The sequence below is a fragment of the Lepidochelys olivacea genome (assembly GCF_965140295.1).
Source record: "Lepidochelys olivacea isolate rLepOli2 genome assembly, chromosome: 5".
NCBI classification, from domain to species: domain Eukaryota; kingdom Metazoa; phylum Chordata; order Testudines; family Cheloniidae; genus Lepidochelys; species Lepidochelys olivacea.
Genome location: NC_140415.1, coordinates 16,590,653 through 16,603,015, shown reverse-complemented (window position 1 = coordinate 16,603,015; position 12,363 = coordinate 16,590,653). Strand labels below are relative to the sequence as shown.

The window sequence follows — 12,363 nt, the reverse complement described above, 5'->3', positions numbered from 1 at the left end:
AGGGCAGGCCCTGATTCATCTCTCACAATAGTTTTATGCTATTGTAACATCACTCATTTTAGTGGCATTAACCCTGGTTTGTTTACACCAATTTAAGAGAGAGCAGGATCACCCTTTTTGTCTACTGAACTATGCTTAGGAAGCAGTGGTAAAAGCCACTCTAGGCAGGGACTGTTTAGCTCAGCTTTAGCAAGATTTGCTAGACCAGGCACATCATTGGTTCATTTCCAGCTATTTACCATGGTGTTCCACGATGGGGGGAGGGTGAGCAAAGAAGCAAACACAACAAAGCCAAAGAAAAAACAAAACAACAACAAAGCAAAACAAAAAAACCCCAACCAAACAACCCTCCCCAATAACGTTTACTGGACCCACAACAAACAAACAAAAACAATTTCCCCAAACAGGTCCCGGGTGAGGGGGAGAACTTCACAGGACAGGCTGAGCAGCGTGCTGTTTGGGTGGAACAGTCTCTGCCAGGGGCAGGGGGTGCAGAGAGCCATTGAACCCAGCTGTAAACCCTGTATGTGCTGGAATCCCCTTCAAGCCAGGGGAGTGCAGCAGCACCCCTTGCTCCAGCACCTATGGGCAGGGACAATCCTCAGCGACCCAAACGTGACCTCAACACGTGAAACGGGGTTATTGCAGGAAAACTTTTCACGGGGCGAAGAACTGAACCGCCCCCCATTATTTCAAGCCGCTTCCCCCACTCGGGGACGGCCACACGCCGCCGGGCCTGCGCGGCTGCGGCGCCCTGCCCTCTCGGGAGGAAGGAGGGGGCTGCGCTCTGGCCAGCAGGGGGCGGCCCTTACCTGGGTGCCTGCCCTGTGCAGGGAGAGCGCGCCCGGGAGCCGTGGACGCAGATGGTCCCACCCGCGGCACCTGGGAGCAGAAGCGGAGCCGGGCTGGGCGCGCTGCTCGCCCCGCTTCGCGGCTTGCAGAGCCAGGCCAGCGGGCGGCCCCGCACCTCCCCATACCTGCGCTGGGAGCGGCGCGCGAGGCGGAGCTGGACCTGCCGCGTCCACCCGCCGCCTCCTCCGATTGATAAATAACTTCAGCCGCGGCGGCGGCGGGGGCGAAGGTCGCGTCCGGGCTGCGCAGCGGGAGAAGCCCCGGAGCGGAGATTTGCGGACGCTCCCTGCAGCCATGTCGCCCGGCCCCGTGTGAGCCGGGACCCTCGGCGCTAGCAGCCTCGCGGCGGGGCTGGATGCTCCGGGGCTGAACCCCCCCGGCTTACCGCGCTCTCCATCCCGGGCTGCGCCCCGCTGGGGTCCCGGCCAGGACATGTCGGTCTCCCAGCTCTACACCAAGGTGAGCGGGGCCGGGGCCTTTGCTTCAGAGACTAGAACACCCCACCCCTACCCCGGGGGAGCCCCCTGCTCGCCAGCCGTGCGCGCTTTGGGGGAGGCCCCCGGGCTGGCTGCCGGCCGCAGCCCCTTGGAGCGGGGGGTTCGGGACCCGGCGCCTTGTTACCGGCTGCCTGCGCTTTCTGCCCTTCCCGGGCACCCGAGCCGGGCTCCTGCTGGGTTCCGGGGGCGCCCCGCTCCAGCCTGGCCGGGGCGTGTTTTAAAGCCGCTCGGAAGTTCTGTTGCCGTGAGACGAGAGGGCGGCGGCGGCCGCAGGGTTTCACCTGGAGCCCTGCACCTGGCTGCCTCTCTCCGCCGCGGGGAGCTGGGCGCCCGCACCGGCCCTTTCGGCCTCCCGCCGCCGCCGGGGTGCGGCTCGCCTGGCCCGGCTGCCTGCTCCCTGAGGCCCGGTGCCCCTGCGGGGCCAGCTCCTTCATCCACGCCAGCTGCAGGGCAGTCCCTCTCCGCCGTTAGCGGTGCCGTCCCCGTCCCCCCGCCGCCCCTACAATACCCGCCGTGCCGTTCCCTCCCCTACTCGCCCGGTGTATTGCCCCCCTCGCCCCTGCATCTCTCCAGGGCCGTCTCCCAGGGCACTGCACGGCTCCCCCCGCTCCCCCTTCCCCCGCTCCCCGCGGCCCCTCCAAGCCGTTTCGGCAGGGCCGTCGTGGCGACCCTGTGTGTATGGGTGGCCGTTTATTACCTCTGAAAGGCGCTGAGTGTGCGGGCTCGGGGAGAACTCATCGGTATAAAAGCCGAGTGATCATGAATCGGTCACGTTTCCCTGGAAAGTGGTTGTGTACATTTATGGCGCCAGAGACCTGATTTAATGAATGCGGGGAGGTGGGAAGCGGGCTGGATAAGTTTAGAAGGAAAAGCCTTGTCTGTTGCCGCTGAACTTGGCAGGATCAGGTAACTACGCAAAGGCTGGGCTGCGCCGTAGGCGGGGGAACAGCCCGGAACAGGTGTCAGGAGGAAGGGGAATGTCAGAGTTGTTGCTGCAGTTGTCACATGAAAGGTTAGGGACAGGTGACACTTCCCAAACAGTGGCAAGCGGTATGTGTTGGTGACAGCCTTTACGTTTAATATGCTGGATATTTGCTTTGCTGGCTCTAAAGCAAAATGCCCCTGTACCTTCTTCTGTGCTGGCTTGGTGAAGCAGGCTGGGCCATGGCCCTCTCCTCAGGTTGTTGGATCATGTAGGAAATGTGGATGGTCCCTTGCCTGGCACTGAGGGTGCTTGTTCCTTACCATTCAGGTGGGGTGTGTGCGACTCATTGAGTCTACCTGGGAAACTTGCAGCAGGCTAGCTACTGTTTGCACTGGGGAAGGACAGAGTCTCACTGAAACAACCACCAGAAAAAACAAGGAGGAGTACTTGTGGCGCATTACAGACTAGCAAATTTATTTGGGCATAAGCTTTCGTGGGTGAGTTTTAGCTCACGAAAGCTTATGCCCAAATAAATTTGTCAGTCTCTAAGGTGCCACAAGGACTCCTTGTTTTTTTTTTCTGATACAGACTAATAGGGCTACCCCTCTGAAACCTGTAAACACCAGAAAGAGATTTAGTCAGCATTTTTTGGGGGGGGGGAAACCAACTCAGCAACTTTTGACAATCCTCCTATTATTATATTTTATTTTTTTCTTTTAAACTGATACCCTCCTTTTCTGTAGCACAGATTGGGAGGGGACAGAGGCTCATGGTTCCTACTTTGTTTTTATTGCATCAGGCACCTACATAGGGTTTCTTAAAAAAATCAAACTTCTTTTTTAAAAAAGAAGCCTTGTCAATATAAGATGAACTGAAGTGGGGACAGCTTAGTGATGATGTCTAGTTTAGATTGAGTCTCTTGCCTTATATTGTCTGTGCTGTCTGCTGGAGTGAATTAATGTTGTATGTCCTCCTTGGGATAGTCTCAGAAATAAGATGTTTCTCATGAGACCAGACACGAGGAAAATGCTTTTTAGCTTTGGTGTATATCAGCATAAGTAGTAACATAAAAATTATGGCTTGTATATCCAGCAGGTTTCATTAACAACCTCTAAGCAAAACAAAATAAAACAAACTTGTACATTCCAGAAATGGTAAAACTAGGCAAAGCAACGTAAAGTAAAATTATTAAAATCCACAAAATGCTGCTGTTTTAATCCCATAATATATGGTGGGTAGTCTATTAAAAGAGAGAAATTTAACACATCCTGTTTTTTTAAAATAAATCAGTTTGGAGTGGGGTTGTCTTCTCTGTTTCACAGCCAGTCACATTATTGACATGTATTCTATCCTATATAAACTCTCTGTGTGGGAACCAACATTGTAAGTGGGTGCACATACTGTGTGTGTGTGTGTGGGGGGGTGTCTTTGCAGACATTGCTGTTTGGGTTTTTGGTTTACTTAATGTTTATATGCTCGATGTTCAAGGAAAGGTGAATATGTGTGCTGGAAATGGCCCACCTTAATTATGCACATTGTAGGGAGAATGGTCACTTTGGATGAGCTATTACCAGCAGGATAGTGAGTTTGTGTGTGTGGTTTTTGGGAGGGGGGTGAGGGGGTGAGAGAACCTGGATTTGTGCAGGAAATGGCCCAACTTGATTATCATGCACATTGTGTAAAGAGTTGTCACTTTGGATGGGCTATCACCAGCAGGAGAGTGAATTTGTGTGTGGGGGTGGAGGGTGAGAAAACCTGGATTTGTGCTGGAAATGGCCCAACCTGATGATCACTTTAGATAAGCTATTACCAGCTGGACAATGGGGTGGGAGGAGGTATTTTTTCATATTCTCTGTGTATATATAAAGTCTGCTGCAGTTTCCACGGCATGCATCTGATGAAGTGAGCTGTAGCTCACGAAAGCTCATGCTCAAATAAATTGGTTAGTCTCTAAGGTGCCACAAGTACTCCTTTTCTTTTTGCGAATACAGACTAACACGGCTGTTACTCTGAAACCTATTCTCCTGTTTACATCCTCAGAGATGGTGTTTGAGTGGGCTTATCCCCCACCCATCTGACTGGATACTTTCACTTCTGCAAGCAGGGGAGACAGGAGAGTGCTGGCTCTGTGGCCTTGTCCCTTCCTAATCCCTATGAAGTTCCTCTACCTCTATGGATGTGCTACAGCGGTTGGATTCTGCGAGTCAGGAGGAACAGGACTAGGGAGATGGTAGTTCCATGGACCATGCTGTCCTTTCCCAGAACCACCCAGGTATTACCAAGGAAAGTCATGCTGACTCAATCAGCATGATCTTGTTTTGTTCCTCCACTATGTAAACTTTCCCCACTCATTCTTCTATCCCAGAAGGGAATGGGGATGAGGGTTGCAGCCAGCTGGGAGTGTTACAGGGACTGAAATATGTCTGGGGATCAGGAAAATGTATGGGGCCTTGGGCTTCTATATGGATGATCCTGATCTTTGATGGATGTCCAAGATGGGATGATTGTCTGGAAACTTTGTGACTGGGCTCTAATGGAGTTTCTTGTCCCCTATGCAAATTTTCCCCATGTGGATGATGATAAATTACCCCATAAAATCAAGTTTGCCCCTCTGGAGACCTCTTTTATGTTCTTGAAGCAGACCTGCCAATATTAGAATACTAGCAATGGGAAACATTTAGAGAGGAACATACGTTCCCATTTTAACACTCTTGGTTTAACATATTGGTCTAGGGGAGACTTTTGTAGGGAAAGACTGGAAAACTGTAAATATGGTGTTATCTGAGAGTTGTTTGGTTTTGTTTTTCATTCTCCTCCTTCCCGTTTCAGCTATCTAAAGCTCTTCACCCTGTACCAAACATCTTTCTTTAGGAGAGCCATCCATTTACATTTTTTAACTAAATCATTTGAACTGCAAGATTAGCAAAGTTGTTTTAAGCCAAGTATTGTGATTCCACAGTCTACCAGTTGCTTGTTATACCAACATGCTCACTATGGCTGAGCACAAGGTCGGTACAAGAATTACTGGAACCTTCTGATTAAGATAAGTGGTGCATAAGCCTTTTGCTAGCCTTGCACTCTGGCATATATCTCAGCCTAAAGGAATAAGTTGGGGGATGATGTGATATAGAAGGTCTTTCATGGGCTTTCTGTACTGGGTTGAATTCCTGTCCAGGTAACGTTAGACCTGGGTTTGATGCATTGTACTGTAGTCTTAGTCTGAGTGATCACCTGTGAAAGCCTTTATCTGATTTGTTTAGCCAAATATGGTTTTTGTTGGATGAACAGAGATTCATACACTAGATTTTTTTTTTTTGATTAGTGGATAAATACATGGTCTGAACTGCTGGAGATTGCAACTATTTTTAAAAAAATAGAAATTCTGAAAATTTGACATCAAACATACACTAAAGGTACTGTAATTGTTTAAAAATATGAGCAATAAATTATTATTTTCTGGTTTCTGCTGTTCCTAAAATCTATCCTTATAATGATCTATTACAGGTAACATAAATATTTCTAATAAGAATTTTGTTTTCTGATACTTAGGGCATATGCAAGAACAGTTCACTAGCAGTATTATCAAAACTCACCTCTAATTCTTACATTGCAATGAAAAGAAAATAAGTGATATTTTTGTATGTGGTGTTGAGGTTACCTTGCCTAGGTGCTGACAGATGTCTGACATACACTTTACAGTTGGATAAAAGCACCTGGTGATACAGAAAGCTTATTGCTGATCACTCTGTATACTATTGACCCATTGTGCAAAAAGAAAATTGGTACATAAAAAATTAATTGTTTAATCTTTTGGAGCATTATTCCCTCACATGCAATAACCTGATGGGGAAATAATGTCTGCTGGTCCAACTATTATAACTACTGTGGGGAGTAGCTAACTAAATAAGATGTAATAAATGCTGGAATAGTTAAGGGCCAGATTATGCCACTTTGCACTTCATTCTTTGATTTAGTCTTTACACCTTAGTCCTGTTGATTTCAGTGAGTCTACTGGAGGGGTCAGGTGCTATTCAGCATTAGTATCGGTGACAGAATCTGGCTGTAAATAAACTTCATTATCCTATGCCTGATAGGAGAGGAGAGAAGTGAACTAATATTCGCTGGGTGAAGGTCAATAACATTTTCCACCTAGTTAGGTTTGTTAAACTGTGTTAATGGTCAGTGTTTCTATCCTGACTATAAACTATAGCTGAGATATGTGCTTATCTGTATGTGCATGTTTTCATACAATTCTTTACTTTTGAAAAAAAGTAGTGTATCTTAGCGTAGGAACAACATCAGCGTGCATGTTTGTCAGCTAATTGTCATGGCTGAGCATACTGCAGCAAAAGAGATACAGGGAAAATAACTAGGACTTTGTCCAGCTCATGTTTAATCAGTGGGACAAGCTTGATGGGTGAAAGGACCAGTGTAATGAAGTGTCTGGCGTTCTAGGAGGGATATTGCTGATAAAGAGACATAACTGTTGACAGTCTAGATCTTTATTTCTTCTGGATGTTTTATACTGCTTGTATCAAATTGCTTCCCATTTTAAATAGGAAATGCTTGTTAATATTTGCAGTGTGGGTAGTGCCCAAAGTCTCCAGTTGGGATTGGGTCCCCACTGAGCTTCGTGTTGTACAAACATGTATGAAGCTACAGTCTTTGCCTCGGAGAACTCAGAGTCCCGAAGGAAAGATTTCAGACACATCCTCTTCCATGTCTGAAGGGATGTGCCAATAATTCCTGCTCCTGACCAGGTGCTTTCAAAGGGCCTGATGGTGAGATGAGCTGTGATGCATCTGAATGTAGTTTGTGCTGTGCACCTCTCAGGGCGATAGGTATTTCTGTCCTCTTTAACAGGGGAACATAAACTTGTTTCTTTTTTCAAATGAGGAAAGGTGCTGATTGTGTGTAATGAATATCGATTACTTGCTTTCAGGCAGAGAATCCTGTCCCTGTGCTGTGATGTTCATGGTGCTTTATAAACAATATTTCAGTGGGTAAGAACCTGGGGAATATTCTTATTGAAAGCTATAAATATTGCCGGACATGGACACGTGAAAAGCTGTATGTAGCTGGCCTACAAATAGTGTTTGCTGGAAGGGTATAAAGGTGCTGACATTTTAAACTATTGGATTTTTAAGATTTTTTGCTTTGATCATTATCAGCATGGTAGCTCAGGAGTCACTGGAGTGGAACTAGTTCTTTCAAGGAATCTGTTCCAGTTGTCTTGCTTGTGCATGCCTCTGAACATCTTGCAGGCTCTTGAGCAGTGGATTTTCAAGTATCAGTTGTGCAGATTAATTCTGTGCAGTATTGCTACATTTTTTCAAGGTTATGGAGACATGTTGGACCATAATTTTGAGAGGCCTTCTTTTTTTTGTCTGCCAATGCTAAATGGATCCAGGAGGAATCATGAACTATAAGGGCTGATCCTGTGAATTTTTGTGCATTCCTTGGACTCAGTGGGATTGTTTGTGTGATAACATCTAATTTGTGGAAGTAAGGACTGTCAGAATCAAGTCCCTAGAACAGTGAAAGACCTGTTGGGTCATTTATTCCATACACCAGGGGTGACAAGTCCAACTAAAAAAGCAATTTATTTTTCCTTAAACATTTTGACTATTGTAAGAAGTGCACTTATCAGAGCCTGACAGCATGATTTGACAGCATGATCAGAACAAAAAGGAACAATAATCGCCAATTCCCTGTTAGTAGAGGACAATAGCCTAATCCATAAATAGCATCAGCTTTGTCACACGTAAAAGACCTGGCTGTGAGATGATGTTGTCATTGACTTTCTAGGAGACTAACATTTTTCCTTTAAAAGTGGCATTTGGTGCTTATATCTCTAATTGGGTTTTGTTGATTTGGAGTTGAAATCCCAAATAGCAATCAAGTTTAGGCTTCTGAACTAAAGTAAAATGGCTTATAAGGTCTTCTATAATGTTGCTAATAAACTACTGTCATCCTGTGAAGATGCTGATGATAGCAGTGACATGGGGAAATCTCTTCTCTGGTTTGATGAGGCCCTTCTGAAGTGATTTGGGTTTGCAGTAAAAGTCAGTGTTCTGTGTACTGTTTAAAAAACAGCAGAATCTTAATGACAATTAGCAGTTCAGAACTGATAGCTGCTCTATTGATTTAGTTCTAGTGGCCTGTTTATACACCTGGCAAACAAATCTCCAAGCACATATGTTTTTAATACGCATCTCTGAGTTTATAAAGCTTCACAAATCGAAAAACCAAGGGTCTGATTCCATTGTCAGTCACCACCGTAGCTGCACTGATTAATACTGGGGTAAATTGGGCCCCAAGTATACACGTCAAGGTTCTTGAGAAATTGTGTAAGACAACCTGTCTATCAGATTGAGAGGGCCCTATATGCAAAATGTTGTTGGGGAAGTTCTGTTCTGAACGTTGCTGCTTAGGTCTATCTTTAACATCAAAGTAGAAAATCCAGTAGTTCAGATTCAGTGGGTAATAGCCCATGTAATGGAGACCAAACCTGTTTTATTGGAGGACTCATCCAATGCTATTTTTAACAGGAAGCTGTTTGCATGACTCACTATTGAAAAGTCTCCTGATGCCTTCCCTTCATCCACAAAAAGCATGAGGTCAGCTACTGACTCCACACTCTCACAGACATCTTGATCACAGTGTTACAGTAGGTGTTGGCATTATGGATCATAATGTCAGTCTGTGAAAGCCCCACATGAGGCTCTGTCCTGTGCTACTTACTGGGGAAATCTTGGCCTATGATTTGGCTGGATTAAGGAGTTCAGGGTTGACCCATGCAGAGCAAAACAAAGATTTACTCAGCAGGTCATTCCTGCGGGTTCTTTGCAATGAATCAATAGGAAAAATGTTTCACATAATTTACTAGAAGTTATTAGATTGTTTTGTTTTAAGCCAAGAAGATTTTTACTTATATTAACATGCCAAGAATGTTGAAAAAGTCACAAGTCTGTTGCCACGTTAATAGCCTTGAAATGGATGCATTTCTGTCCCAAACTCTGTTCTTTGAATTGGAACATCTCAGAAGAGTTAGTGGAGGTAATTGTCTGATGGCATGTCACTGTCACATGGCCTGTAGTCATGCTTTGCACTTCTATCGCTTACAGCACATGAAGATCTCATTAACGTTTGCAAACAGTCTTGTGAGGGTTAGTAAGTGCAAACAGGTGAACTGAGACACAGAAGTTAAATGACTTTCCTATGGCCATATATGGAACCACTGACAGATGGAAAGAGAATGTAGCTCTGCTGATGTCCAGTCTACTGCTATAAATATGTACAGCTGTATGCCTTAGTACCAACTTATTTGTACTGCAGTTAAGTGATGCACAATAAGGAGATTTTTGGGAACATATATTACCTCTGCTCTTTCTCAGGCAATTCTTGCTAAGTTTGCCTTCATCTTAGGTTATGCCCTCACAGAAGCTGGGAGGTGTAATTTTTAGACCTCTGTTTGAGCTAACACATGCACGTTTACCCAAGCTGGGAATTGCATCCCCCAGTTGCTGTGCAGACATACCCTTAGGAACCACACTAGGCAGCAGAGATCTCTGTTGCATCCTAATTAAAGGGCCCAATATTATCAAGGCAGCCAGTGACTTGCTAAGCTCAGACAAGTGTGTCCATGATACTTGGCCACAATTGATCCATATCAGTTAGCAGTGTACAAGTAACTCTGGCTTTAACAGCCGAAGAGATGACTAGTAATTAACTATCTCTTGTGTGAATACTGTCCTCAGTTTTGTTCAGCAGAGTGGTGGGGGAGACAAACCTGCATTTGATGGACTATTGAACACTGGCTTCTAAAAACTAGGTTTTTAGCAAGAGATGTTGAGAGTAACAAGAAGGGTTTCTTCAGGTATGTTAGCAACAAGAAGAAAGTCAAGGAAAGTGTGGGCCCCTTACTGAATGAGGGAGGCAACCTAGTGACAGAGGATGTGGAAAAAGCTAATGTACTCAATGCTTTTTTTGCCTCTGTCTTCACGAACAAGGTCAGCTCCCAGACTGCTGCACCGGGCAGCACAGCATGGGGAGGAGGTGACCAGTCCTCTGTGGAGAAAGAAGTCGTACGGGACTATTTAGAAAAGCTGGATGAACACAAGTCCATGGGGCTGGATGCGTTGCATCCGAGAGTGCTAAAGGAGTTGGCGGATATGATTGCAGAGCCATTGGCCATTATCTTTGAAAACTCATGGCGACTGGGGGAGGTCCTGAATGACTGGAAAAAGGCTAATGTAGTGCCCATCTTTAAAAAAGGGAAGGAGGAGGATCCTGGGAACTACAGGCCAGTCAGCCTCACCTCAGTCCCTGGAAAAATCATGGAGCAGGTCCTCAAGGAATCAATTCTGAAGCACTTGGAGGAGAGGAAAGTGATCAGGAACAGTCAGCATGGATTCACCAAGGGCAAGTCATGCCTCACTTATCTAATTGCCTTCTATGACGAGATAACTGGTTCTGTGGATGAAGGGAAAGCAGTGGACGTGTTGTTCTTTAACTTTAGCAAAGCTTTTGACACGGTCTCCCACAGTATTCTTGCCAGCAAGTTAAAGAAGTATGGGCTGGATGAATGGACTATAAGGTGGATAGAAAGCTGGCTAGATTGTCGGGCTCAACGGGTAGTGATCAATGGCTCCATGTCTAGTTGGCAGCCGGTATCAAGTGGAGTGCCCCAGGGGTCGGTCCTGGGGCCGGTTTTGTTCAATATCTTCTTCAATGATCTGGAGGCTGGTGTGGATTGCACCCTCAGCAAGTTTGCAGATGACACTAAACTGGGAGAGTGGTAGATACGCTGGAGGGTAGGGATAGGATACAGAGGGCCCTAGACAAATTAGAGGATTGGGCCAAAAGAAATCTGATGAGGTTCAACAAGGACAAGTGCAGAGTCCTGCACTTAGGACGGAAGAATCCCATGCACAGCTACAGACTAGGGACCGAATGGCTCGGTAGCAGTTCTGCAGAAAAGGACCTAGGGGTTACAGTGGACGAGAAGCTGGATATGAGTCAACAGTGTGCCCTTGTTGCCAAGAAGGCCAATGGCATTTTGGGATGTATAAGTAGGGGCATAGCGAGCAGATCGAGGGACGTGATTGTTCCCCTTTATTTGACATTGGTGAGGCCTCATCTGGAGTACTGTGTCCAGTTTTGGGCCCTACACTACAAGAAGGATGTGGAAAAATTGGAAAGAGTCCAGCGGAGGGCAACAAAAATGATTAGACTGGAACACATGAGTTATGAGGAGAAGCTGAGGGAACTGGGATTGTTTAGTCAGCAGAAGTGAAGAATGAGGGGGGATTTGATAGCTGCTTTCAGCTACCTGAAAGGGGGTTCCAAAGAGGATGGATCTAGACTGTTCTCAGTGGTAGCTGATGACAAAACAAGGAGTAATGGTCTCAAGTTGCAGTGGGGGAGGTCTAGGTTGGATATTAGGAAAAACTTTTTCACTAGGAGAGTGGTGAAACACTGGAATGCGTTACCTAGGGAAGTGGTGGAATCTCCTTCCTTAGAAGTTTTTAAGGTCAGGCTTGACAAAGCCCTGGCTGGGATGATTTAGTTGGGGATTGGTCCTGCTTTGAGCAGGGGGTTGGACTAGATGACCTCCTGAGGTCCCTTCCAACCCTGATATTCTATGATTCTAACTCCTCCCTCCATGGCTGCTGTCCTCTGCCTCTTCTGGGGTATGGAGTGCAGACAGGGCTAGGCTGGGATCTAGTGGCTCATCAATGGTCAATTCAAGGTCCTTGCAGAACTAATGGCAGCTGACTCTGGTACCCAAGTACAGCCTCTTAGATGTTTGAAGCCCATGAATTCAGGGGGTAAGAACCAGAGTCTCTCACGTGGTAATCCACAAAACGAGCTCTTCAATCCAGGGCAAGCTATTGCACAAAACAAAAGGTAGTGAAAGTGCAGTTGTTTGGCTGCCAAGTAATGGGCCTTCCCCTACTTCAGTTGAAGTCAATGGCAAAAGTTTCACTGGTTTCAATGGGAGTGGGAGCAGGAGAGGGCTCAGTGTGTGAATTAGTCATCATGCAAGCTCAGAATGATAGAAGGGGACTTTTCTGAGTTCCCTTT

The 12,363-nt window shown here is 46.3% G+C and overlaps 1 protein-coding gene across 1 annotated transcript in view; it reads left to right on the top strand.

Moving 5' to 3' along the window:
• Positions 1–1,148: 1,148 nt before the first annotated feature.
• Positions 1,149–12,363, top strand: part of MYO5B (myosin VB) — a 363,824-nt gene continuing 352,609 nt past the window's right edge. Inside the window, exon 1 of the mRNA XM_084628998.1 lies at positions 1,149–1,311. Coding sequence (XP_084485124.1) covers positions 1,285–1,311 — 27 coding nt within the window. The 5' untranslated portion in view covers positions 1,149–1,284. The remainder of the gene's footprint in view (positions 1,312–12,363) is intronic.